Here is a 26,899-nt window from a genome sequence, read left to right as displayed (position 1 = left end):
ACACCTCATTTAAGACAGGTGAAGTATGCATACAGGAAAATATAAAAGGGTACGTAGCAAACTATGAGGACTATTTCGGGAGGAAGGGAACATAGGGAGGTCTTACTATGTACTTTTGTTTTTTCTCCTTTTACCAATAAGCTATTTTTGTAATACTTTTAAAGATTTTTAAAAATTATGATATAGAAAAAAATAACCTGTGTTCTTAGATTCTTAAATGGAAAAAGCAGTTTGGAAAATAACGTGCAGTGTATTATGTGTACCTGCATTGAAAAAGACTAAATATATGCATTAAATTGTTTGCTATATAGACCTACTAATGGGTAATCTTCTTTGATATGATTTGCTAAATTTTCGCTAAGTTTCTAACCTGAATGTCTATCATTTTTGTAATCAGGAAAAATTAATTAAAAGAAAAACAAAATTGAATTAAAAAACAAGAGAGAGAAAGGGCCTTTTAGAGGTACAGGAAGTGAATCAATACTTCAATATTTGGGAATACACTGAATTTGTTTTTACTGATTAAGAAACACTAAAATTGGACATTTTTAAATGCAAAAATAACATAAACCAAAAAACAGTAAGACTTACCAATTGAAGTAAAAAAGCCTGGATGGGCCAAAGATGGGGGAAGTAGAATCCCTACAATTAAAATACACCAGATCATCTCGGAGGACTTAATTTTACAGGTTGACACACCTACAAGAGAAATACAACCATTACTTAAAAAAAGTGGGGGGAGAAAAAGTCCCTACCTACTTTTCCTATAAACAAAATGAAAGGCACACTCGAAGTTTGCACATAGAAATAATGTTCATTCCTGTAAATTTATTTAATAATAATAGCTACTCTCTTATTTTTCATATAATTAAAATACTACCTTCCTATTTCATATTAGAAAAAAACATACATGCTTAGCACCTGATAGTTTATGCTTAAAAATTCAACCTGAGTTTTTCTCCTTAGTTACTATTACAATTAGAATAATTGAATAGTAGTGGCTCTTTTATATAGGCTGAAAAATAAGACTTCTCTGTGATCTAGATCTAAATCTTGAATTTCCCATAAAAATATTCCACTTTATTAAAACAGCTTAATTTAAATATTACCAATACATTTTAAAGATATTAGAATATATTTTAAAGGAAAAAAAGATTTCAGAGATTTCTGATGAATCCTTAAAATTCCTAACCTGTTCTATCTCTTCCTTATATGGCTTTAAATTTTAAAATAAATTCAATTAAAAGTTGTAGATTTTGGGGTGATGAAAATGTTCTAAAATTGACTGTGGTGACTGATGGTTGAACAACTCTGTGAAAGTACTAAAAACCACGGAATCATGAATATAAAATGGGTTAATTGTATGCTATATGAATTATCTCAATGACGCAGTTATTTTTTTTGAGTTGTAGAGAATCCAAAAAGAATAAACAGCCCTGTCATTTAAACTAGTAATTTCTCTCAAAGGACACAGTTTTCTTCCTCTTTTCTACTGTGTTCTATGTAAAAATCTTAGCCTACTACATAGCTGTGGCTTTTTTCTTTGTTTTTTTAAAACTGACAGCAAAGCCCTTCTGTCTTTTTTCTCTATCCCTGATAGCATTCTCTTTTCTAGTGAGTATTTTTCATGAGAATATCAACTAACCAACAGAAAGGCTTTACCTTGCTTTCCCAGATGCCCTGCTAGCACTCTTCTCTTGCTCTTTCTCCATCACAAACACGGACTTTAAGCCTTTCTTATTACCTTACAGGAGAATAAGTTACCATTACAGTACCATTTGCCCCAGTAACAGGCTCCATTGGTTACTCTGACTACTTACCCTGTTCCTCTTTGTGCAGGTACCTCTGACTCTTTCCATGCAACTTCACTTAAAATAGGGTCAAGTCCACATTGAAAGCTCCCTAATTCCACAAAAGCTGAAAAATAACTCCACTTTCCCCCTAACTAGAATCTCAATAAAAATAGACTACCACAAAAACTGACATTCTGGAATTACTCCTAAATCTCCTCCCTTAAGTTTGCTGTAAACTTCCAGATACTTCCAGAACCACACAGTAGTGAAACACATTGCTCTCTTGGCTGCCTTACAGTGATTTTGGGAAGGCTTCTAGAATGTAGCAGATGCAGACACTTCCTCTCCTAGGCTCCTGCCAAAGCAAAAGGCTTTTCAAAACCCTGGGCTGTCAGAAAAGTCTAGAATTTTCTCATTGTTTAAACAGACTTCTGTCATAATTTTCTTCATGAATAAATGCTATTTCCAGAAAATACAAATGCTTTCACTGTACTAACAGAAGGCTAATCATAAATGTCCAAACTTAACTCTGATGAGAAATTACATTTGTCAGATAAGAGGTTATTTTCTCATTGCTAAAATATATTTTATTGCTAAGTTTCTTTGTCACCTTTCATTATACTCAAACCTCACAATGAATCAAGAACCTACAGAAATTCAGAAGCTTAGGATGGTGTTTTTCTTCAAATTCAGTAGCTTGAAAATTATATTTTAAGAATAGAGCTTATATAAAAATACAAAGCATTAATCATATAAAGACTAATATACCTTTCTTACATCATACTTCAAAATAAATTACAGATTGATTAAACAGTTATAATCAACAAATCAAAAGAAAACAATAATAAAAGTTACCAGATCTCTGAAAGAGAATTTCTCAACTTAAAAATGAGACAACAATCTATCAAAAGTCAGATAGAATTTAAATGCACAAAATAATTTAACTTTATATGTAAAAAAAACCAAAACAAAAACCCAAACTATAAACTACAAACTAGGAAACCACTGAAAGAAAATAGAGCTCTTTTAAGAAGCTCATACAAATCAATAAGAAAACCTCTAAGATGCTAATAGATAAGGAGATAAAGAATTCAGAAAGTCACAAAGAGAAACTATAGTTAGCTAAAGAAAAAAAAAATGCTCAAACTTATTAGTAATTAATGACATCAAAAATTATCCCCATACCGGCCAGCCACCAAAAATAAAAACTGAATTAAGATAGAATTTCCCCCATCAAATGAACAATTAAACAAATTTAACAAATTAACAATTAAAATTATCTAATCATGATGTTATATGTCAAGAAACTTAAAATGAATATATCCTTTAACTTGTGAAGTTAAGTGAAAAAACAAGATTTAAAAATTAACATCGTAGAACCCTGGTGGAATCTATATTGAATGAGATTAAGTTTTCAATACCCTGACAGAAAGCTATAAATAAATTAATATTGGTCAAAATAAAGAAAAAAAGTTAATCACAATATGGTCATAACTATGCAAGAAAATATGCTGATGAAAATCACCAAAATGTAATTGTCTCTGATAGCAGATCATGAGGTGATTTTTTTCTATATCTCTGTATTTTTTGGAAGTCCTATAGTATATTTGTTTTTGTAATGACAAAAAAAATGAACTCTATACAAAAGAATATACCTAAAACATCAACTCCCATATTAAGGCATCCTAAACATTTTAAGAAGCGGTTAACTACACTGTAACAAAAAAGTAGCTAACAAATAAGCTTTTGACATTTTCCATTTTCTAACTCCACAAGCCTCCAGATTTCTCTTTCTCTCCTCCAAAGATATTTAAGCTTATGTGAAAGCAACCTAATTATCGAGTAGTGAAATACATAGCCAGAGTGCCATACTTTCCCATTCTCTTTCCTCCTAGAGAAAGACATATGTCCCAGGCTAGGCCATTGACCCTCATCTCCATAAACATAATGGTTGAGGGAGGGGCTTGTGAATGGTAGAAAACTCTTTCTGCAGTTGCTAATTTCAGGGGACGTGAATTTGGAGCTGCTCTGTGACCATCTTTCCTACTTACTTAGGATATATAAGCAGGACAGGACAAAGTCATACAGAGACAAGCAGTTCCAAACACCAGCATCCTGATTCTTTGCAACTGTTGCTTTGAATCTGTGAACTACCCCAGTAATCTCCCAACCCAGCTAAGGAAGCCTGTGAATTCCCTTTTTGTTAAGCTAGTTCAAGTTGAATTTCTGTCACCTGCAATACAAAGTTCAGACCCATACAGCATTAGTCCAAACTACCATACCATGCCAACCCAAGCCAATTAATAAGAATGAAGACAGACCTATGTAGCAGGTTCTCAGACTTTGCTAATATCAGAATCACTTAAAGCTGTGAAGTGTCCAGATAATCTACACACGTTTCCGAGTAATGCTGATGCTGCCAGTCTGGGGATCACACACTGAAAACCACTGAATACAAAGACCTCTTGAAATTATGCAAAAGGTGCTCTGCCTTTAAAATAGATTTTACTTCAACTTATCTTTATAAAAATGTAATTAAATTTCTAATTACTCTAGAGAATGGTTCCTCTAGTCTGTTTTAATATTATGTCTCATTTATCCACATTCATTCAGAAACCTTATGGGGCATGTAAATAGGCAAACATACCTTTATCAATGACAGGTTTTAAAAACATAATGGTTTTCTTACTTATGGTGTCTCACTTTCATTTATTTCCACCTTCATTCAGCTAGCAGCTTACAATGCAAATCATTACAGAGTATCTAATTAAGAGTCGGTTATCCCTAAAAGCCGTTACAGCTTTATCAAAAATAGTGATATAAATGCCTCCTATTCTAAATCTTCAAACAAGCTTGAAAAGAATTTAAATTGGTCAAAGTGGATGCAATCGCCTTTAAAAGAAAGACAAATCTCAGACAGCATCCCTGAGAAGACTTGCCTTAACTTAAAAAAAAAAAAAAAAAAGCCAAAAAAGAGGAGGAACGGGAAGGAGAGGAGGAAGAAAGAAAAGAAAACCAAAGAAGAGTCAAAGATACAAAAATAAACTTATTTAAAACCATAAGAAAAAAAAAAACTATGAAAGAAATCAGAATTTATTTTTAAATAAATAAATTGCAAAGTGTACATATGAAAGTTTCCTGCAGTCCTTCTTCCAGGAAAGTCCAGCCCCACACATTCAATAATAGGTCCATCAAACCTGGGAACAGATTTTAAAACAGTTCTACTACACTGTAAATATTTACTATGTTGAGTTATCAAGATTCATTGAATTTTAAGTACAAGTTATTCAATGAATTACTAGAACAGGGTATCTGGCAAATAATTCTACTAGTCTTTCAGTCCAACATTTCTCTTCCAAGAAAAAGTTGCAACATTTAAAATAGAGTTTGTCAAATAGATAAAAATAAAGAAAAAAGAATAAATAAATTAATTAATTAAATTAAAAAATAAAATTGTCTTTCCCAGATAAATCACTCAAAAATTAATAAGGTAGACTAAAGGATGTTGATATTCTAATCTAAACTCTCTCTGACACTAAAAATTTTCAACAGGGCTCCTTTTAAGTCTCTTCACACTTGTTCCAAACCTTCTTTTACAAGCTCCAGATTTAAGTTTATTTTTCCTCACAGAGATAAACATATTCAACTGCTGATCCTCCTGACATCTATATTCAGACTTTAACCTTTTTGACAGTTTTCATGGTCAACACAAAAGACCAACATGAATTCAGGTTCCTAATTCAGGCCATTACAATGTGCCACATAGCAAGACTCGGCATGCCTTTTCTATCTAAGCAGGATCTATTTTCCCAGACAACTAAGAGTAATTACTAATAGAACTAGTTGTATTTTTGTCCTTTCATATAATCCCTCTACAAATTGTCATTTGTTTTAACTTAACTCCATGAATTCTAGTCATACTTCTGCTTCCAGAGAGTGAGCTACATGTGTAGTACTTACAATCTGATGGACACATACCTTAATGCTATGACCTTTCTGTCAGAAAACTCAGAAATCATGCTAGCTTCTTTCCCACAGCTTTCTGTACTTCAGCAATGAATGCAATTGCTGGCATAATTCCAATTGGATAGCATTTCAAGATTCATATTGGAAGTCAGCTCTAAATCAAGATATTGCCTAGAGCTGGCTGGTTAGCTAAGTTGGTTAGAGCATGGTGCTGATAACATCAAGGTCCAGGGTTCAATCTCTGAACCAGCCAGCTGCCAAAAAAAAACCCCCAGATATTGCCTTAGCTGACAGGTCTACACAGTCTGTCTTTTGGAAGTTCTTCCAAGGTCCCAAGTCTTCTCTGTCAGAGAGAACATTAAGATGAGATCTTTTCAAAAACACACACCTATGTTTTTGCCTATGACACCTCCACCACCCCTATTCTCTTTCTTCTGGAAACTGCCTCTTTCTACCTTTTTTTCTTGCCCTACTCTCTACTTTTAATATGATCATCCCCCCATAGTTTCAGCAGTCATGTTACGTACAGCATGTTACTTCTCCCTAACCAAGTGGCTATTCAAAGTTCTTTCTTGAAAATTTTGGAAATGAAACTGAGAAAGTTGACAGTTACTCTTTGAATGCCAGAACTATATAAACAAAGCTCAGGAGAAGTTAGGACAAATTTTGTCATACAGGTCAAATAAATGGTTGAAGCTCATCTAGAGAGATGAAAATATGGAGCAGATACGCAGAAAGGAAAAGAGACAGAAGACAGAAGAAAACATTCTGATGTCTCAGTTATTCCTGAAGTCTACTCACACTCCTGACCTCAGTTAGGACAACTCCCTATCCCCACAATACTTAAATAAATTCCCCTATGTGCTAGTATGAGTTGAGTTTCTGTTTAACCCAGAGTACTAATTAATATACTTTTCCCCATCAATCCTTGTAGCTAATATTTTATAGGCAAAATAAATAATAAAACAATAAGGTAAATAATTCTCATGTATTTATCCCTCTCTATTCCATATCACTAGAATGCAATGTTTCTCAATATTTTAATTTTTTTGCTTAATTGTTAGAGATCCAATAAATGCTACTTCTATATGAAAGGGACACAGAGTTTATGAATAAATGTGATTTTAATCCACTTTGTAAAAGGTTTAAAAGATTTTAAATTGGAATTTGGATTTACTTTTGAAGTTAAATAAACTCAATGTTTAAAGTTTCTGTTTCAACTAGGAAAGTCAGGTTCCCATAAACCAGAAACATTTCACGAATAAATGTAGGTTAATGGGGAAGATTTGAGAAAAAAATTAATCTTTTATTTATGATTAAAATGATGCCATTCTTCGCTGACTTTTAATCTGTATATTTTAAATGGTAAAATATACCTCTCAACTATTTCAAACAACTTAGTTAGAAATATATACACTTCCAAATGTAGGAAGAAGGTCAGGATGCTCGTCCCCAGGACAGAAAATCTAAACAATTTACCGTAAGGGATATTAAGAGCCCTTCAAGTGGTAAGATTCATCAATAAGGTTCACCTTTATTTGGTGGTCCCTTTAACAGGAAACAATAAGCAAAAACACAAGGTGTCAAACTATGAGGCCAAACTTGACTGCCAGCAAGTAATAAAAAAAAGAAGTAATTTAGATGAAAGTACCTAGGATGATACCTGACACACAGAAGATCGTTAAGAAATGTCAGTTACTTTTGGATGTGGGGCAGGAACTCAGGAATAACTGAATTTGTTACCAAGGAAGTCTCAAGGGACATGGAAAAGGTAAAGACTTAGAAAAGACCAGGCAACCTCAACCCTGGGCTAAAACAGTAGAAGAAACAAGTAGTCCAGTCTACTATAAGACAGATGCAGACCCCTTTATATTTTAGGAATTTGAAAGGGAGAAGAGAGTAAAAAGAGGCAGTTGAAGGGATAAAGGAAAAGAAATGAATGTTAGATTATACACGCATTCCTTGATGGTGCTTACAGATTCTAGTATTTCCAAATATTAACATAGTCTAAATATTTCTCATTTTAAGAAAAAATTTGCAAAATTTCTTGGTTGTATAAGCTGGTTATATTAATGAAATCATGTTATTTCATAACATAAGTATCAATAAAAACTGGATAGAGTTTTAAAAAAAGCAGCAATCCTTTAAAGATTTTTTTTTTTTTTTTTTTTGGTGGCTGGCTGGTACAGAAGTCTGACCCCTTGACCTTGGTGTTATAACACTGCACTCTAACCAACTGAACCAACTGGCCAACCCACCTTTAAAAGATTTAAACTATTAAAACTAGACTTGTTTTCTAATTTAGAGATTGCTAAATACATACGTGGCGGAGTTTTAAAGCCTAGTTTCTAAGTTTAAAGAATATATTAGCATATATAAATAAAAATTTTTAAAAACTTGATACAGTAAGTAAAAGAACTCAAAAAATGTTAAAAATTGTCGAGAGGTGGGATGATAAGTCAATTTTCTCTTTGCTCAACTTCTGCATTTTCTTTAATAAGCTATTTTTAATAAAAAAATTTTCTATTTCTGTAAATAAACAACTGAGCTAAAAAACAAAGCCAAAGTAAATAGATAAATTCAAATCATGAACAGAGTTAGCAAAATCCAACTGATCAACTCTACAACTCTACTTTACTAGCTGGCATAATACCACCACCGATCCCTTTTGCTCCATAACAAATTTCACCTACTTTTGATTTATAAAGAAAATCCTGATAAGACAACTTTGGTTTCTTCACCACCCTAAGGATACAAGTGAAAAGTAAAAAAATTTCATACAATATACATTTTAGATTTGTTTAAACTTAAATAATGAATATGAAGTAAAGCAAACAATTCCAAAAGCAGTTTTCAATGAAACGTCCTTCAAGACTGAATTTTTTAAAGCAATTATACTACTTGAAAATGATCATTTTTTTAAAAAAGGATATTCCCTTTAGAAAAGGTCCTTTATATACAAATAATAACCAATCACAGAGAGCAATTTTTTAAAAAGCTCATTTGCAATAGCAACAAATAAGTTAAATACCTGGGAACAAACTTAAGTTTAAATTAACCCTAAAATTAACTCAAAATGGATCAAAGACCATTTTGAAGTTTAAAATTATAGACCTCTTATTAAAAATATAGGTATAAATCTTCATAACCTTGAATTAGGCAATTAGGCATAACACCTAGACAATAGTTTCTTAGATATGACACCTAAAGCACAAGCCAGAGAAAGAAATAGATAAAATGGACACTGTCAAAATTTAAAACTATCGTGCTTCAAGAAAGTGAAAAGACAACTCACAGAATAGGAAAAAAATATTTGCAAATCATTTTTCTGATAAAAGTTTAGAATCTAAGTATTTAAAGACCTCTTAGAAGTCAACAATAAAAAATCCATTTTAAAAATGGGCAAAGGATTTGAATAGACATTTCTCCAAAGAAAAATACAAATGGACAATACAAGAAAAGATACTCAACATCATTAGCCACTACTCAAATGCAAATCAATACCACAAAGAGATACCACTTCATAGTCACTAGGATACCTATAATGAAAATGAGATACAATAACAAGTATGGACATGGACGTTGAGAAATTGGAACTCTTGTACATTGCTGGTGGGAATGTAATGCAGCTGCTCTGGAAAACAGTTCTTCAGTTCCTCAAAAAAGCTGAACATCAAGTAACCATATGACCCAGAAATTCCACTCCAAGGTTTATACCCAAAAGAAATGAATACACATGTCCACACAAAAACTTAAGCATGAAAGTTCATAGAAGCATTAATCGCAACAGCCAAAAAGCTGGAAACAACCCAAATGTCTGTTAACAGGTAAACAATGGAATATTATTTGGCCATAAAGAGAAATGAAGTGGTGATACATGCTACCACACAAATGAACCTTGAAAACATTATGCTAAGTAAAATAATCAGGCTGGGGAGGGGGGATGCAAGTGACTACTAATGGGTCTCAGGTTTCCTTCTGGAGTAATAAAATGTTCTAAAATTGATTGTTGTAATGGCTGCACAACTCGATATATTAAAAGCCTCTGAAATGTACACTTTAAAGGGTAAATTGTACAATACATGAGTTATATCTCAATAATGCCGTTAAAAATTTAAGAAAAAAAAATCAACGTAAGTTCTCATTTCACTTGTATAACTACGTAGGGGTTAGAATGCTGGGTCATATGGTAAGTGTATATTCCTTCATAAAAAACTGCCAAGCGTTTTTTTCAAAGTGGCTATACCATACACATTGCCATCAGCAATGGATTGAAGTTTCTCTTGCTCCACATTCTCATTAGCATTTTGTATGAGTTTTTCTTACTTAATTTTCTCAATAGGTATACAGTGGTATCTCATTGTGGTTTTAATCTGCATATCTGTAATTGCTAATGATGTTTAACACCTTCTGAGGTGTTTATTTGCTGTTCATATACCTTCCTTGATAAAGTACCTATACAAATCTTTTGCCAAGTTTTTAAAATAGGTAGTTTAATTACTGAATTTTTTGAGTTTTTTATATATTGTCCTTTATTAGATATGTGATAGGGAAATATATTCTCCCAGTCTGTGGCTTGTCTTTTCATTCTCTTGACAGTGTGTTTTGAAGAGGAGAAGTTCTTAATTTTGATGAAGTCTAAATCTATCAATTTGTAAATTTATGATCGTAGTTTTGGTGTTATATCCAAGAAATTTTGTCCTATGTTTTCTTGCAGATATTTTATAGCTTTAGGTTTTACCTCAAGGTCTACAAACTATCTTGAATTAACTTTTGCATAGCGTATGAGGTACAGATGGAGGCTGTAATAAAGAAAAAGACTCTATTTTGATGTTTGAGTGTCAACTGCTTTCAAGTCCCACCCTCTCCACTTTTTGCCCCACATCTGGGCAAGTCTGTAAGACAGCCCAGCCATTCTTTCCCTTAGTGTTGGTGGGAAGTTCAAACTATGTAAATCCCACACATGGGAACCATCACACAAACCCCACCTTGTAGTCACAATAAAAACCAAAGCTACCCACCCTGCTTCACTCTTCCCTTCATTCTGGACTAAACATGAGCCCTTATCCTTGAGCAATCCTGTTCCTGCTTACTATGTGAGTAAACTTTATTTCAGATCCATTGGTGCCTTTGTGTCATTTGTTCCAACATTCACATAAATTCCTGGGCAAGGGGCTACACACTGTCCAACAAGGGATACTAAGTGCCTAAATAAAACAAATATTTTGTGTTTGTGTCTTTTTTGCATATGACCATCCAAGTGTTCCAGACTATCTCCTACTGAACTGCCTTTATACTTTGTCAGAAATTAATTCACCATTTTTGTGTGGCTGGATTCTCTACTTTGTTCCACTGATCTATATGTCTATCTTTTCTCCAATATCACAGTCTTGATTATTGTAGCTTTAGAGTAAGTTGAAATCAGGTAGTGTGAGTCTTACAACTTTACTCTTCTTGGTCAAAATTGTTTTAGCTTTTTTAGTTCCTTTACTTTTCTCTATCAATTGTTTTTATTTTTTTATTTTTTTATTTATTCATTTATCCAAAATGTGTTTATTGGGATGGTCACTTCTTGTGTTTCCTCTTCTCCTCTTCTGGAGAGGGACGGAGGAGCTCCTTTGTGAGAGGCATGTTCTCATGGGGAGGGCTTCACGGCTAGAAAGGCTAATTTTTTATTTTATTTTGGCAGCTGGCTGGCACGGGGATCCAACCCCTTGACCTTGATGTTGTCAGCACCACACTCTAACCAAGTGAGGTAACCAACCAGCCCCTATCAATTTTAGTATCAGCTCATCAGTTCCTATAAGAGATCCTGCTGGGATTTGGCTGGAAATGCACTGAACCTATGGATCAGTTTGAGAAGAATGGAAAGCTTAACATTGAGTCTTACAATCATGAACATGGTATAATCAATGTATTGTAATTTTCAGCATACAAATCTTGCACATATTTTGTAAAGTTAATAAAGTTTTCATGTTTTTGGTACTATTGAGATGGTAATTTCTCATTTTAATTTCCAGTTGTTCATTACCAGTATATAGAAATACAATTGATTGTTGTAATTTACCTCCTATCCTGCAACCCTGCTGAATTCACTTATTCACTTTAGCTTTTTTGAACAGTCTATCAGATTTTCTACATAGACATGTCTGTGAATAGAGAGAGTTCCTACCTTTTGAAACACACTGTTAAAAGTGTGAAGAGAAGCTGCCAACTGGAAAAATTATTTTCCTATCACATATGATCTAGCTATTCCACTCCTAGACATTTACCCTAAAGAAAAGAAAGCATATGTCCCTCCAAAGACTTGTATATGAATGCCCATAACAGCTTTATTTGTAAGAGTCGAAGACCGGAAAAATAACCAAATGTCCATCAATTGATAAATGGATAAAAAATTATGATATATTCATACAATATAATATTATTCAGTAATAAAAAGGAATGAACACATAACAACATGGATGAATCTGAAAATAATTATGATGAGTGTTAAGATGCCAGACCCCTGCAAAAAAAAAGTATATATTATACAATTTAATTTATATAAAACTCTAGAAAATACAAACTGATCTTAAGTGACAGAAAGAGATCAGTGGTTTCCTGGGGAGGAGGGAAGGGCAAAAAGGGGAGATTACACTCATGAGGATACTCTTAAGGGTAATGGATATGTTCCCTAACCAGATTGACTGACATTTTTGTGAGTAGATATTTTTGTCAAATTTATCAAACTGTACACTGTAAATACGTGCAATTTATTGTATGTCAATTATACCTCAAAGTTGTTAAAAATCTATCAATTTCTTCATTTTATAAATAAACACAAATAGATTGGCGTTTTAATGACTATCACTTTATTGGTGGCCATGATCACTGTCCACTGTTTTCAAGTATAAAATCATCATTTAAGTTTTTTTTTTTTTATTAGGGCATGGTAAATTGAGATCTACTCTCAAAATATCTTTGAGGTTAAAAGAAATGATTGATAAATTTGGAGGCCTTGTAATTTGAGAATGTCTTGTGACCTCTGAATATGAATAAAATCTCCCCTGGGTTAAAAGAAAGAGGGGGAGGTTGTTGGAATAATGGGGCAAGAACAAAGGTTGCACACAGCAAAAAGTGCTTTGAGATCTTAAATTCAACAAGCAGGTTTTAGAAACACTAAAATAAACTTACTGACCATTTTTTGAAGGAACTGGATATGCAAATCCAGTTAATATAAGATTAGAGTATAAGAAAAATCTTGAACCTACTTAAAACAGTCAAGATTTATTAAATACTCTCAAACAAGTAAACATAAATTTCTGTACCTGTCCTCCATTCTGTATGTTACTTCAAACAAGAAGTTATTCTTCCAGCACAATGTTCAGTACATAATAACAGATGCTCAATAAATGCTCACAATATAAAACCAAGGGGAATATCTTTAGGATAATTTCTCTCATTTCTCTAAAATTATATACTAGTACTGACTTTTTATACACATTTTCCTTCTTGGCTGAAATCTTAAAAATTTCAGAAAAATTCATGGTTAGAAAGCTTGAGAAATTATTTGGACAATAGAGGGCCAGCCCGTGGCTCACTCGGGAGAGTGCGGTGCTGATAACACCAAGGCCATGGGTTCAGATCCCATATAGGGATGGCCGGTTAGCTCACTGGTTGAGCGTGGTGCTGACAACACCAAGCCAAGGGTTAGGATCCCCTTACCAGTCATCTTAAAAAAAAAAAAAAAAAAAAGTGATATAAAAAAAAAGAAATTATTTGGACAATAGAACTAGGTAATGAGGTGAAGAATCCTTATAAATATATAATTAGAAAAACAGACAAGAATTAAATTCGTGATTAAAACTTTACAAGTTTCCATATCTATTACTTACTTCCCATAAACTTTACAAAAGCATCTTCTACCAAAATTTTAACAAGATGCTTATAAAAGTCCATTTCTGTCATTGTAGACATACATCAACAGGATATATTGTTCTCTATTTGATGCTTTGTAATATGTTCAATGCGTTTTTACTTTATAACATGCAGTTGTTGACTATTAATTCTTGGGTCTTAATGAAGTTCCAAAATCAAAGTAACTCTGATTACTGTAATGGAAACATCTAGAGAAATTTTTGTTTAACCCACTCTGCACAGATGAGGAACGAATTCCCATAGGCACCTATGCTGTTACTCAAATACCATTCCTAATACAAAAGAGGTTATATATACTCTTATCTCTGACCATAAGAGATACAGGCCATGAGGCCCCATTAGTTCAGAGCAGAATACCCAAAATTGTCTTTAGCAGCTCTGAGGCCCAGGTATACTGTACCTCAACTTCATCCCTCCCACGGCTATTCTGCCAAAATTCCACTTTTCTTTAACCTAGTCTACCTTTTTTCTCTCTAGCCTTCAATTCCCTCTCTTTTTTTTAATGCCAGATCCAGAGTTCTCAAGTTGAGGTAGAAATATACAAAATAAGATCGCATATAGTACAGAATAGGAAAAAATAAATTTATGGTTGCAGAAGATGTGAATCTAGATATGTGTTTCCATTTGTTACTTATTCAGATTTAACATCAAGTAAAATGTTAGTAACATGCTGGTATATCAATTAACTTTTTTGTCCTATTTCTCCTATGAAATATTTCTCATAACTTTTTGATTCTTCCACAGTCTACTGGGCATATTATAAACGCTTTATAAATATTCATTAAATTGAGTGGAATGCTAATTACTACTAAGCAGGAACACTACTTTATTTCAACTCTAAATGTTGAAAACAGTTCTAATACATTGGTAAATATGCTATTAAATTGATTTTTTTTCCTTTTATTACCTCAGAATCAGTCTGGCCAATTATCAAGGATGAAGTAACATGAACTATGAATCAGAAAACAGACAACCTGAGTCTAAGTCCTAGTTCTGCCACTTACTGTATTCTTGGGCAAATTACTTAACTTCTCTGAGCCTCAGTTACTTCATTGGTAAAATGAGGATGATATAAAACTATCTCACAGAATTATTTGAAGAATCGAATTATATAATATGTAAAACAACATTTATAAATTATCAAGTGCTTTAGTTACTATCAGGTAGATTATATAGGAGGACTTTCCAAATCTTTTTAGAGCCCAGTACAATCCCCAGAAGATTCTTTTAGGGAGAGAAATAAATTACTAATATAAAGTTTTGTTGTCATGTATTTCTTTTCCTAAAAAAAAAAAAAAAATGCAAATAGAAAACTAGTTAAAGTTTACTATAGCCATACAGGTGGATAAAATAAACCACTAAATCACAGTCTTCTCTTTGCATTACTTATAATGGAAAAATAGCTCAAATGTCCAACAAGAAAGTAAGGCTGAGTATATTAATTTGAAATATTATAATATTACTATTTAGGTGAGAAATATGTAAACCATCAAAATATGGACACATTTATATGAAACACTAAGCAAAAGGAGGAAGAAGTCCAAGATAGTACTCATTCACTGATAACTATGTAAGAAGCATGAATCTCTGAATTGTATTTTTAGCCAATGTCCAACCAAACACACTAACAGTCATACTGCTCATTCAAAGGAAGACCAGAAAAAGGAATGCTTTTCATTATACCCAATTCAAAAACTGCTGTAGTAACCTAAATGAGAGTCCCTTTAAGTTTCATAAGTTTTTATTCAGGCATAATATTTATTTGGCTAGAGGAAAACTAATGACAGGATAGCTTCAATTTATACAAATAAATTTCAGTGAGTAGAAACATAAAGCTTTAACTAGTCTCACATATATAGACACCTAATTCATTTGGCTCGTGCCTTATATATTCATATATTTATATACACACACCATTATGATTTAATTATAAGATTCAAGATCTCACTGCAAGAAGAGCAATATAGTTTAATGCCAAAGGCCTGTGCAATTTATTTTTACCTTCAAACCTGTTCCACTTTAGGAGTGAACAACCAAAGACATGTTATAATATATGGAGTGGGGAGCATGCAATATGATGTACTTTCATCGACAAGATAATTTAGCAATTTGGCAGTCCTAACAACCTATTAACTTGTGTTAAAACCCTTTTAACAAAAGTTCATTATGGTCATCTATATGCTTGAGTCCGCTCAGACGTACATGTCCAGCTCTATTTCTATTTTCAGAAATATTCAAGAAATACTGCCTCAAGATACCCACATACCCTTAAAAATTAGCTTCATATCTCTTTTACTTTTTAGGGGTTGTCATAATAGAATTCATGGATGGGCTTGGGGAGGGAGTGGGAAATGGTATACAAAATTCCACATAAATGTGCATATTTGCATTTTCTGATCTAAGTCACCACCTTCCATCAGATTCTCAAAGGATCTCATGACCTCAAAATAGGTTGAGAACCACTACTATGCACCTCACAGGTCAATATAAGAACAGTAATTATATCCCAGTTGATAATCAGTAAGTAAAATAAGGCACTCCTTCCACAGAAATGAAGGATCACAAGCTTTATGATTGTCCCAACCCTTGCTGCATCCCTGGAATTAAAAGCAAGACTATGAATTTAATTGCCCTATGAAAGATACAGTTTGTCAGTATACAACTCACTCTGCAGTAATAGAAAAGGTTAACACCTTACCAAGAAGCCAAAATTCACCTACAACAACCTGGACAACATAGGCAATATAAAGCTTTCTTTTTTCAATATAGTATTTTACACCATTAAAATTTTTTTTTAATAACTAAAAGTTGTACCTATTTTTCATCTGTTTTACCACCTAATTTACCAAGATACAAAAAGGCCAAAGTAATTATCCTCTTACCAAAGTCCTGGCTTTCAGTACTTCAGAATAAAACTCATTTCAAGCGTCAATGGAAACAGCGTTATCTGCCTAAGAAGAGTCAAAGTATTCTTTTCCCTAGCTAGCATGTGTGAACCTAAGAAGCGTTTGCCATCAGCTATCAGAAACACTGGCACAATGTTCCAAAACCAAAACTGATGCGACTTCTAAAGGTAAGTAATAAAATCTATGCTTCCCACCGAAAGAAAAAGGTAAAATTTGAAGTTCATATTGAAAATTCTGAAATGACACTCAAAAGCTAAAAGCGCCAAAGCTAAAGAAAAACCACAAAATGCCTATTCACATTTCAAATCAAGGCAAAACATATTCAAGATTGTTCACTTTCAGCTTCTTGAATATTTCCTGCCTAAGGTATCCATTTTCTCCACAGAAACTTGATCATAAATCCCTTTAAAATATTTTTTAAATTAACTTCCAATGGTCCTGCTATGCAGACTGAATTTTTCATCTGATTATTTCAGAAGACTAGCCTCATTCATAAGCTACATGTAAACCTAAAAGGGGAAATACGTTTCTTCCCATAACCTTTAAAAAAAAAAAAAGAGCAAAAGTTGATGAAAGAACCCTGCTGCCACGTCTTCCCCCCTCCCCCTCTCACGGTAGTGGCTATTTCATCCCTTCAGAGTGCATTCCAGGGAAAAGTCCAAGAGCCACGGCTCTCGGAGAAACCAGAAACAGTTAAGTGGAAATTGGCAAGTCTCTGTGGCCTTTCAGATCAGTTCCTTAAGGGGATCTACCTTCTTCTTCACCCCTTTCTTAAAACAGTGCAAAGTACGAGTGTTGTCCACTCTGTCCGGAACGCGTAAGATGTTAGCATCTAAAAACTGAACTTGTATTTAAGAGAGCCAATTATTTAGGAGAAAGTTTCATACATATCGTACCATCGGCCCCCTCCTTGAAATACACATCTAGGGGCTAGTCATGTAATCCAACTCGAAATTCCCACACAATCATGGAATGTTTGACTGATACTGACTTTAAAAAGCTTCCAATGCTCCTCTGAGAGAGGGGGAGAGGAACAGAAAAAGAGAGAAGAGAGATGAGGGTGGGGGAGAAGAGCTCGTGCGCCTTTAAAAAATGTATGGGTAAGAAGAGGGAAGGAAGCAGCCTAGCCTAGCTTCTCCGACGCCGGGGCGACCTGACAGCCGACTTCCCCAGAGCGAGCAGCCCTAAACTCGGCGCCCGGGGCTACGTCCAGCTGCTGAGGCAGCACCGCCGCGCTCAACAGATGAGTTCAGCCTGAACTTTCTGGGTAGATCCACCTCCCCGACCCGACGACTTTCCGAGAAGGAAAAAATGCCTGGAGTGCTTCAGCCCTAAGCTTTAAGATCCGCTCTCTATTGCCACATGCTAACCAGCTGCGGCTGCCGCTGCGGCGGCCCACACCCCACACCCCGCCCTCGCGTTCCCCCAGCGTTGTAGCGAGGACCAGGTACGAGGGCAGCTCGGAGAAGTCAACAGGGTGATTCCTCCCCGGGAAGGAATATTCAAGAAAGTCCTGGTCCCGGGGCGGGGACAGAGGCTGCCGCAGCCCCAACGGTCGGACGCGCGGCGGGAGCAGAGATGGGAAGGGGAGTACGAAGGAGAAGAGAAGGGCAGCCGGGGGTCGCGAGGGCAGGACGAGGGGCCGAGTGGCCAGAGGAGAAAGTACTGAGGCTGCCGGAGTAAACCGGGGAGCCCCCGCCCCCAAGCCATCCCACCAGAGCGGGGAGGGACCGGAGCGCCGCGGCCGTCCGAGAAGGACCACGGCTGCCCAACGGCCTTAGCCTCAGCTTCCAAGGTCGAGGGAGCTTCTCACCTGGAACGTGGGACAGGAGGGCGGCGCGCTCTTCAGTGCCCCTGCCGCCGGCACTCTGGCCGGCTACCTGCTCCCTACCCTCAGCCCACTGACGGCACGACTGGGCAGCAGAGGGAGCCAGTTAGCCCTTTTATAACCTCTAGGCCGCGATGGCAGCGCCAGGGAGGAGGCGACTGCAGCCCTCGCTACGTGAGCTCGATCACACCAGCGTCCCGGCGACTGCGCAGGCGCACAGCCCAGGCCTCCCCGCCGCCTGCCCGCAGAGTCTGAAGCGGAGAGGAGGGGCTGGGGCTGGCAGCCCTGGGGCGGGCCAGAGAGCATGCGATGTAACGCGCCTGCGCAGGGTTCGCGCCACGCCACCGTTACCGTGGATACCAAGCCCCCCCCCCTCCCCGCCACCGTTCAATTTAGCTCTTTAATTTCAGGGTTAGCGTCAGGCCCAAGAGGCGGAGCCACTAGCAATGAAAAATCTTAAAAATGAGAAGAGGACGTGGGAGAAAGGAAACCGGGGGTGGAAGATAACACAGTGCATCCTCTCTTGCTATCTCAGCTGTCTTGGCCCTGAAGGCTTTTTTCTTTGCTAATCTGTCATACTTCCATGGTCGTTTTATTCTGATCTTGCTCTGTCTCCCACCTTTATACTTTTATCAGTACGTAGATAATAGACTGAGAGCTCCAGCGTCAAATTAAATGAATTCAGATCTTGGCTCAGTCCTGTATAACGCTGGGTATTAACAATCTCTATGTATCTGTTTCCTCTTATGTAAAATAGGAATGGCAGTACTACCTATTGCGTAGGATTATTGGGAGAATTAAATGAGATAAAGTATGTAAAGCGCTAGCACGCAGGAAGGACTTGGTAACTGTTACATTATGTTGTTGTAACATTGCGTTAATTTCTATGAGGCACCTGTTATCTAACGTTTATCGTAGTCATATTTCTGCAAGAAGAAAGCCTTACTATCAGGGAGCAGACAGTGAAGGAGATAATTCTTCCTGTCAGTGAAAGGGAAAAATGACTTCCTTAAGACTTGTTATTCATTAAAAATTGTTGTTTCTAAAGTTTTCCATGTACACCAAAAAGTGTAGCAATAATTAACACTTGATAGTTACACAAAGAGTCAGAGAGAGGGTAATTTGGGAGCCCTAGGCAACCAGCAAGTAGGTATAGTGATGTCTAAATCGGTGATTCTCAGAAGGTCAAAATTTTTTTCAAACTAAAAACTTATTTCCCTTTTTCACTCTAATGACAACACAAATACAATGAAGTTTTCAAGACTACATGTCCTGTGATATTGCAATAGATTAAATGCAACAGCAGATATGAGAATGTCCTTTTTAGTCCAGACTCTAAAGAGGTTTGCAGAAATGTAAAATAATGCTTTTCTCACTAAATTCTTCTTGCTTTGGAAAATATAGTTATTCTTCATTAAACATGTTATTTATGTTAACATGTAACGGATTTATTCTTGTTTTTAATGAATTAATATTTTACATGTTTGTTTTAACTCCTAATTCAATAAATGTTGGTAGACGTAATCCACATAAAAGCTTTTTGGAGTCCTAAATACTTTTAGGGAGTGTGAAGTGGTCATGAGACCCAAGAGTTTGAGAACCACTAGCCTAAACAAATAGCAGGGAGCCCTTTGGCACAAAAAGCAAAGATCCTGTTAGAAAATCTTTGCCTCAAATGGATCTGTAATCAACGTATCCACTGGCCCTACATAGAGATGACTCGAAAATTGACAATTTACCCTGCAATTAAATGGCTCCAGACTCTGAGGCAGATTTACTGTGTAGCCAACGAAGCTTCAGCTTCAGGGGCCCTCATTAGCACTAACCCTTTCCAAGTCCCTGGAAGAGGCCCTAGCAATATGTTCACCCTGTCATATGCTTTTGTAAGATTTGTACAAGTAAGATATTTTAACTGTAATCCTTAGTTCTTAGTGACTTCCTCTCTGCCCTGCTTCCCCTTGTATTGGAGTGGCTAACAGGCATTTTTAAAATTTAGCTAAAGAGAAGTTGAGTTAGGGATACATTTGGTTTGAGTTTACGGGGATATATTTTTGTAACCCACAGTCACTTTCATGTGTAGTTAAGGCATTGCCAGCTGTCCCAGTGTAGGAATGAATGGCTTCCACCCACCCATTGGACTGACCCACCCAGCATTGTAAAACAAAGGTTCAGGGCCAGATTTTATTTGGAAGTTTCCTATGTTCCAGCATCAAAAAACATGTGGAGTAGAAAAAGGAGCAAGATTAAAATTTAGGGAGCCTGAAGCTAATCGGTGGGAAATTCTTCCAATTATTGGATGTATAAAATTTTCAGTTAAAGACTTATTGCTTATCAATGCTTACCTAAAAAAAAGGAAGTTCTTTTCTGTCAGAATTTAATGAGGACATCCACAACAAACTAAAAAGTGTCATCAGTTTAAAAAACCTGATGTGCCCAGAACTCTTTTGAGTCATATATCAAATAACCTATTGGAGATTTTCCCAAATTTGACAACAATCCTAATAATGTATATGACATTGTCAACAATGTGTTGTAAAGCTCAAAGAAACTTTTCTAATCTATCTCTATCAACAATATTAAACTTTAATCTGCCACACTAAAGGAAAAAGATAATTATATTTCTATCTTTTCGGTGGAAAATTGTTACAAAATTATTGTCATATGAAGAGAGAATCAAAGAGCATGAGGCCTATAAAAAACATAGGAAAAAAATAATGCAGAGGTGTGTCAGGCAGCTAATTAATAAAACTACATTATTTTTTTGAATTTTATAATGTTTGTGATATTTGTCTTTTTTTTTTTTTTTTTGCAGCTGGCCAGCGAGGGGAACTGAACCCTTGACTTTGGTGTTACAAGGCGGCGCTCTAACCAACTGAGTAACTAACTGGCCAGCCAGTATCTGTCTTTTTAAAAATATATTGAGAGGATTATAAAATACTAAATTTGGTTTCCCAAAAAGAATACTCCATATTAAATCTACATATGACTACTCAACCTGATCATCCCTGTTTGGTTAGAATGAAAATGAGAGATACCTTGAAGAGCAGAAAAAAGAATGAAATAACTCCCCTCTGAATGGTCAAACATGAGAGCAGAGCTGCTCTAGCCTTACTATAACTGTCCCATAAGTCTTTTCCTCTTGCATCTGAAAAGGTTGAATATGTTCATCAGTTGATAAATATTTCTTGAAGGAAATATTAAAAGCTCTATTTTTTAGGAAAGGACAATTATTCTGTAGCCATGGCAAGAACTAACAAGCAGAAGTGATTTAAAACTCAATTAATAGATCAATGGTAACTCAACTTAGTCAATGAGCATCTAAAAAGTCAGCCAATCAGTGACAGCTTCCCACTTTTTAAAGTCAGCCAGATAGGAACAGCCTTACTCTAGTGAACATACCTCTGAAAGTCAGCCAGTCATCAACAGTCTCACCACCAGAGTAATCATACTTCTACAGCTGAGGTCAACCCACTCCCACCTTTGAAAGTTGGACAACTGCTGAACTCTCCCTTCCCCAAAGCACTACATAAGAGTAGCAGAGAGACTATGTTGAACAAGCATAGCACTCCTACACATACAAAATAATAATTTCGGGCTGGCTGCTTAGCTCACTTGGTTAGAGTATAATGCTGAACACACCAAGGTCAAGAGTTCAGATCCCCTTACTGACCAGCTGCCAAAATAGTAATGATAATAATAATAATAATAATAATAATAATAATAATAATAAGTTTTTATTTCACATTTTGAATGATGATTTCTTCCTTTAACATTGAGCACCTGTGTAACCAACAAGAGGGGAAGCCAAAATAGAAGACATACACACCGTTATTGGACATGGTTTTAATCAAATTGCATTCATACATATGAAATAATTCAAAATCATTTGAGTGGATAAGTGTTAAATTGTGAGGATTATAAAATACTACATACTGTACTTTAATTCAGAGTTAGGAGAATGAATAAAGTTGAACTAGATGAAATAGTAGTGGGTAGGTTTTTTGGCAGGGGATTAAGAAGATGAAAGCAATACTTTAGAAATGTTATTCTGCGTGAATGAGAAGAGAAAGAAAGTGGAGGCTAGATTAGTAACACAAGAGTCATTAAGTAAATATTTATGGAACACCTACCTACTTTGTCTAAGACACTGCCTACTGGGCTGTGGAAGATCAAATTTTAATTAGACAATCTCTGCTTTTAAGGAGTTTATAATCTTATTGGATAGAATTAAAACCTGCTCTTGTGGCAATGGGAATTCATTCATCCAATAAATATTAGCCTGACCATATGAGCCAGACTAAGCTAAATGCTGGGTTTATGATTCCTGCTGTTATAGAACTTGGAGTCCTTTGAAGGAAATGACATACAAAATTAATAAATATATATACACATTTTGATAAGTAAAAATAATAAAGAAAAATCAGGGTGCTAGGGGAAAAAGAATAATAGGAGGGACAAAACTTAAATTGATAACACAAGGGAAGTGTCACTAAAGAAGTGACATTTAAACTAAGACCTGAGTTAGCAAGGTGAAGTGTGTGAGTGAGAGCATCCTAAAGAGGGAATAGAATATGTGAGGACCATGTAGCCAAAAAAAAAACTTGGAGGAGCCAAAGAAATTTAGTGTGGCTGTAGTGCAATAAATAAAGGAGAAATTTGCATGAGAGGAGATTGGAGAGGTACACAAAAGCTAGATCACGCAGGGCGTTAAATAGTTACAAGTACAATGAGAAAGCATTGAAGTATTTTAAGCAGTGAAGTAATATTGTGTTATTTACCTTTAACGAAGGAAAAACACAATCTATGTGCAACATGTCACTGATGTGTGAGAATGGGCCTTGGAAGTAGAAGTGATAGGGACTTCCTCCTTGTTCATGAGTATAAAGATGTGAAAGTCAAGAGATAAGAGATTCTAGAATGTAGCTGAAACTGGACACCATTCTAGTCACTAACATCCTGGCACTGCGGCATTGTGAGAAACGGCTGCACTGAGGTAGCCAGACCACTTACCTTATGTGACCTCAGTAGGGATGCTCACTGTGGTAGGCAGAATGATGGCCACTCAAAGATGTCCACATCGTAATCCCTAGAACCTGTGAATATGTTACCTTGTGTGGCAAAAGAACTTTGCAGATGTAATTAAATTAAGGACCTTCGGATGGGGAGATTAGCCTGGATTATCCAGATGGAACCAATCTGATTACATGGCTTCTTTAAAACTGAGAAGCCTTCTCAGCTATGGTCAGAGAGAGAGATGTGTGGATGGAAGTATGATCAGATGTATGCTTCATTGTGGACTTTAAAGATAGAGGAAGGGGGCCACAGGCCAAGGAATGTGAGAGGCCTCTAGAAACTGGAAAGCAAGGAAATGGATTCTCCCCTGGAGCCCCCAGAAAGGAACACAGCCCTGCCAGCACTTGATTTTACCCAATGACACCCATGTCAGAATTCTAACCTACAGAACTACAAAAGAATAAATTTATATTAAGCTACCAAGTTTGTGGTAACTTGTCGTAGTGACAATGAGAAGCTAACTTACTTACTTGTGTGACTGTGACTAAAACAATGGCTGAAGATGTTTTTCAAGGGTCTAAGTAAACTTTCTAATGTTCTCTCCTAGAGGTGAATGTAGTAATTCAGACCGACCCCCCACACTGGATAAGCATTCTTGAGATCATGGAAATTATCTGAGGAAGAGGACCTGGAGAGGAATAAAAACCTTTTTCTCAATAAGCAGGATAGGAACGTTAAGACTTTTTAATATTTGTTGTAACATCAAGATCCAGGGTTTGGATCCATACCAGCCAGATGCACCCCCCCCCAAAAAAATATGTATATATATATATAATATATAAAATATATTAAAAAATATATAATATAAAAATTTAAAAATATATAATATATTTTTTGAAATTTTACTAATATCACTTTTTTTACATTTTAGGATGTTGTTGCAGAGCAGTTGGAAGGGCAGGGGAGGGGGAAAGGGGAAGGAAATGTGATGGAAGAAGGAGGAAGTAGGAGGGGCAGGATTGAGGCCTGTGGCACCCCCCACATTCCCACGGTGAAGACCAGGGAGCTTCCAGTGGTGGCTTGGTCTTTGCTGGGCTGGGTGTAGATGTCAGGGGGTGTGGCAAAAGCCCTGCCTCCCAACTCCCCAGCTTGGGAAGCTGGGGCCCTTCTTGCTGCAGCTTGGTGGTTGTTGCTAGGCTGGCTGTGGGTGTGGGGGTGTGTGACCAAGACCCTCGGCCCCACCACCACCCCAGCTCAGGAGACCCCAGGGTGCTTCCTGCAGTGGCTTAGTGGTCATCACTGGGCTGGTTGCTTGTGTTGGGGGGCCTGGCCAAGGCCCTTGGCCACTCACCACCCCAGATCAAGAGAGCGTGGGTGATTCCTGTGGTAGCTCAGTGGGTGTCCCTGGGGTGGTTGTGCTTGTTGGGAGGGGTTTGTCTGAGACCCTCAGACCCACCCTCAGGACTGGTTGCAGGTGTTGGGGGCATGGCTGAGGCCTCCAGACCTCCCCGCTTTTGGTTCAGTAACGCAGGAGACTTCTGGTCCTTCTAAGTGTTATATCTGTTCTTTGGTGAAATGAGACCTTTACTAGTTAATATCAAACTTTGTCTCTGGTTGTAGTATTTTGTTTTTTCTTTCACTTCTGTGTTGAATTATTTGCTGTTCCCACCAATCAAACTCTGTGCTCGAACTAATTTGCTGTCCTTTCCTTACTTCTAAAATGGGGGAAGCGCCAACCCATAGCTCACTTGGGAGAGTGTGGTGCTGATAACACCAAGGCCATGGGTTCGGATCCCTATATAGGGATGGCCAGTTAGCTCACTTGAGAGAGTGTGGTGCTGACAACACCAAGTCAAGAGTTAAGATCCCCTTACCGATCATCTTTTTTAAAAATTTATAAAATAAAATAGGGGAACTTCCTTTAGGGACCAGTACTTGAGCTCTGTGGTTGAGCTAAATTGCTACTTTCCTGCAGATTCCCTAGGGAAGGCTTTTTGTGCAGCTCAGGTTTTGATGGTTGACTTTATATGTACTTTTGGTTCTAGTGAATTCTGGTGTACCTGGGTTGCATAGAAACTCTGGTCTTAGCCTGAGTCTTTTCAGCAAACTGTACCCCATGCATTTATTTGTATATTCCTGACCAGTCTCCTCTGAGTGGTCCTACGCTGATTGGGGGGCAGATCAGCTGTCCTTGCTGTGCCCCAGTGTTCTCCCAGTGGGCCTGTCTCCCCCGTCACCCATGCTGCAAACACTTCCCATGGGATGGGCTGTGCTCCTGTCCTTTGCAATGACTCACTGACCTCTGAGTGGCTCCTTTTTTTCAGTTGTTGTGGCTCCTCAATCTTATGTGGGTCCACAGGAACCCTATTAGTGGTCTTGCTGGCCTGGGGGTCACCAAGGCCCTCTTCTCCCCTGCCACCTCCAAGCAACTTCATCAGAAAGGCACAGCTGTGGCTTTTGCCAGCTCCTGCTCCATGCGCTCAGCAGCTCCAGCCTGGAAATGGCTGTGATTCAAAATGGTCAGAGGGGTTTTTTCTTTCTCTCATAGTGGCTTCTTCTGCCTTCCTGCACTCTGTAGGTCTCTCTTCCTCTTCCCCTGAGCTCTAGCGGCCCCATCTTGGCTGCCGTTGCTTTTTTATAATTGTAAATTGGTTGATTTGTGGGAGAGAGTGACACTGGAGACCACCTATTCTGCCATCTTGACCGAAAGTCTCCAAAAAATACTTTTTTTTTTTTTTGTGACTGGTAAGGGGATCATAACCCTTGGCTTGGTGTCACCCGCACCGTGCTCAGCCAGTGAGCGCACCGGCCATGCCTATACAGGATCCGAACCCGCGGCCCCGGTGCTCCCAGTGCCGCACTCTCCCGAGTGAGCCACGGGGTTGGCCCCCCAAAATACTTTTTAATATTAAAAGGCATATGTTGTCATATTCTGTCCTCAGGCTGGTAAAAGCAGGACATGTTAGTTACATAAAAATTGTGGCATGGTTTCTAGCTTGGAAAACTGGCAGAATAGTGGTAGTAACAACCAAAATAAGAAAGTTGGTAAATTGAGCTGAACTTGTAGAGGAGTGAAGAGTTTGGATTTTAATCTTATTGGGTTTGAAATGACAGAGACCTCCACAGCGTTCCACTAAACTCGCAAACGGATAGTTTGTTGTATGAAGCCGATTTCCATATCATGACAGAAACTGATATAAACGCTAAAATTCTGGTATTCTATCTGCTTGCAGTTCTCATTTATAATGAATCTCTGGTTTATTTGGATTTAACTTTGTTCAGCTTGAATCAACTGCACATAAACTGCACGTATCTTTCTGCTCTTTGTAGGCAAGGCAAGGCTACTTTCCTGTGGTTCTCATTAGTGCTGTCAACCAAATATTTCTAGGGCTTCTATTTTCCCAGACAGAAAAACCTGCCCTTCCCTACCTTCTTTGAAGTTAGCTGTGGCCATTTAACTTTCTTTGGCCAAA

General features: G+C 36.8%; 1 protein-coding gene across 2 annotated transcripts in view; it reads right to left on the bottom strand.

Moving 5' to 3' along the window:
- The window catches only part of P4HA1 (prolyl 4-hydroxylase subunit alpha 1), a 67,768-nt gene extending 49,228 nt beyond the window's left edge, over positions 1-18,540 (bottom strand). The window contains exons 1-2 of one of the 2 annotated variants that reach the window (XM_063102440.1): positions 18,399-18,540; positions 592-699 (exon numbers count right to left, since the gene is read on the bottom strand). In XM_063102440.1, coding sequence (XP_062958510.1) covers positions 592-667 — 76 coding nt within the window. In that variant the 5' untranslated portion in view covers positions 668-699; positions 18,399-18,540. The remainder of the gene's footprint in view (positions 1-591; positions 700-18,398) is intronic. The other variant, XM_063102439.1, reaches the window with a different exon arrangement.
- Positions 18,541-26,899: the final 8,359 nt, after the last annotated feature.

This window comes from Cynocephalus volans, chromosome 7 (genome assembly GCF_027409185.1).
Source record: "Cynocephalus volans isolate mCynVol1 chromosome 7, mCynVol1.pri, whole genome shotgun sequence".
NCBI lineage: Eukaryota > Metazoa > Chordata > Mammalia > Dermoptera > Cynocephalidae > Cynocephalus > Cynocephalus volans.
This window is presented reverse-complemented; position numbering and strand designations above follow the sequence as displayed.